The 2,604-nt window shown below is 51.2% G+C and overlaps 1 protein-coding gene across 1 annotated transcript; it reads right to left on the bottom strand.

The window, feature by feature from the left end:
* Window positions 1-1,798: 1,798 nt before the first annotated feature.
* Window positions 1,799-2,392, bottom strand: B0T26DRAFT_721073 (uncharacterized protein). Its single transcript, XM_060442516.1, has 2 exons — window positions 2,373-2,392; window positions 1,799-2,301 (listed from the first exon to the last, which is right to left on the bottom strand). Exons 1-2 carry the CDS (start codon window positions 2,384-2,386, stop codon window positions 2,121-2,123), a joined length of 195 nt encoding a protein of 64 aa, XP_060292590.1. The 5' UTR covers window positions 2,387-2,392; the 3' UTR covers window positions 1,799-2,120.
* Between the last annotated feature and the right edge of the window lie 212 nt (window positions 2,393-2,604).

Raw genomic sequence — 2,604 nt, 5'->3', positions numbered from 1 at the left:
GAGGGCTTCGCCGACACTCGAACCGGATTGTTAGCTGCAATCAGCAAAGCTCAGAAGTAAGTGCATATATAGCAGACCTCGTAGTGGGAAAGAACGAACTTCCGTCGGCTAGTGTTTGCCTTTGCCAGTCCCGTGTTGCAACTCCGTCCGGCCCGTCGAGTCGCACCAGGAGTACACGGTATTAGCTCGCGCGCCCATTGGCATCTATTGAGTAATTAACACACTCTTTCTGCACTGCTTTGCCTTGTATTGCACAGAAGAGGCTGTTGATTACTCCAAGCTGCTCTTGTCGTTCCGCAGACTGGCCTCGTTGGTTGCCAAAGTTTGTTGCACAAGAGCTTATCAACCGAAGGAGTAAAGAGTGAAACATGGCTGCGCCAGCGCAGCGACGACCGACCGACCTTTTTTTGCCCGACGTTGACGTTGTTGACAATTGCACGATCTCGACGATCTTCGGGATCTCGCGGCCCGGGCTGTCCCCCCCACAGGTTTTGCGGGACCAGTCTGGAACCAACCGGCAATGCTCGCTTGCGGCGTAGCAGGGTCGTAGCCAAGATCTTGATAACGTAATTCACCAAATGGCCCAGGAGCCTAAAGCTATGCTCGGCTACCATCATTGCACCGCATATGAGAACCCTACAATAAACATACCACAGGCGCCTTTCGCTTCCAACGAAACACAACTAGTACCTTATCTAAGTTAGTCGGGATCCATCCCGAAATCCACGAACCAACGCCAATGCCATGCCGCATTTAAGTCGTACAGAACGATGAATGATATTACAAACCCAATGCAGAAACAGCAGCGTGCAATTTCAAACAGTGCGCGCCGCCATGTTTTTTTTTACATCGGGCAGGCTGGGTTTTGCATTATCATAATTCATACCGCCAAGTCCCTATTCTCGTCGAGTTCCGCCGCAATCGTTGCATCATGTGACAGCGGTTTTTGAGCATTTGCAGATTCCAGAGGAGCCAATCAACACAAAATAAAAATAGTTACCGTGGCCCAGCCCTCTTCTCAAGTCGATTCCTTGCCGTGCAATGGCGTACTGTTTCTCGGTTATGTAGACCTGGATTACTGACTAGGCTGGCGAGGGGTATGACAGACAACCGGAGCTGCCGGGGATCCACCGGGTTACACAAGCCCTTGTTGACACAGGTGGCAAATGATGGGCAGCCTCTAGAATCATGTGGCTTGATATTTTTACTCGCAATGATTAATTGCATTCGTCATTCGGCTTCGGTATTACGGAATTTCCACGGAGCAATTAGTAGCACTCGGTGAGGGTAACAGCGATAGAGCTGCCTTCACGCAAGGGCCACTCAGCTCCTATTGGCCGCCTCTATCGGGCCCCTTCCAGAACGTTGAGGAACGACTAAATCCTAAGTAGAATCTTGCTGCTGCAAGAACGAGGCTCTATTGATATTTTCGGCCGCTGAATCCCCACGAACTGTGGTGAGTGTTGCTGGTATGGAATCGACTTGGTCGGATTATTTCGCCTCGCACTTTCGGACGTCTGCCGCCCCTAGAATTCAATAAATCATTTGCCCAATGGTTTAGGTTGACGCGTTTGCCGGCGTCGCACCATAGCAATTTGGACTGCAGGCCCAATCCTATATTCTGCGTTACAGAAGCAATCGGGGTGCTTGGCTCCTTCGCGGCGCCATAACTGCTGCCACGCCCTGTACGCCGTACTAGGCCTGATATACCCCAACGGCGATTATTCCTTTTCGCTGCTGCTGCTACGGGAATAATGATCCATTCTAGGGAATGGCAGCCAGCCAGCCCCTCCCTCCCTCCCACAGCCGCCCCCTGCAACCACTCAATAAATCCAGCCGCAGGAAACTACGGGAGGACTGCGAAGAGCTAGTAGAAAACAAGTCAATCTCGCGATGACACACCTCCTTATCAACGCCCTAAAATGTCGCAGTTGATTACGGGCGGCCAATTGCAACGCCCCGAAGCCCAACTATCATCCCACTACTCCGTACTTGGGTCATGAGGCGGCAGAACCATCAAGCCAACGGCTGAAACGCATCGGAGTATTATTTTCGCCCTTATTCTTTTCGTTTCCAAGATAATCACCTTATGTATGTGGCGAGGGATAAGGTTTTATGACTCACCACCGCGATGCTATTTGTAAGAGAAACCGCATGTGGCTCACCGACATTCCCGCACTAATAACCGATCCAGTCTTCAAGAGCAGGACACGGCCAATAGCGAGTGCCGCGGGGCACCCACACGTCTTGATTTTTGGTGGGGGAGAGAACAAGATTGGATTATACGAAGTGCTGCAGCAGGTAAGTAGCAGCGTATTATAGAACAGGCGAGTTTTGGGCAGCGAGGGCGCAAGTTAATCTAAGTATATCAGAGCAACCAAATCATCTGTTTCCGGGCATGTATGTACACCATAGCAGGAATCGAACGGCAAAATGCCGGCCTACGAGTGGTGATTGTGATTGTGATTGTGCGTGCATGCATGGGTTCATTGCAGATGATGCACGCAGTTTTCTTGTTGATTGATTAGCTCGCCCAATGAGTGGTGGCTTCGTGGCTTCGTGGCTACTAGTGCTACCGCCCGTGCATGGGCATGGCATGGGGCA

This window comes from Lasiosphaeria miniovina, assembly GCF_030549165.1.
Source record: "Lasiosphaeria miniovina strain SMH2392-1A chromosome Unknown B0T26scaffold_6, whole genome shotgun sequence".
NCBI classification, from domain to species: Eukaryota; Fungi; Ascomycota; class Sordariomycetes; order Sordariales; family Lasiosphaeriaceae; genus Lasiosphaeria; species Lasiosphaeria miniovina.
The sequence above is the reverse complement of the archived record's forward strand: the minus strand, read 5'-3'. Positions and strand labels throughout refer to the sequence as shown.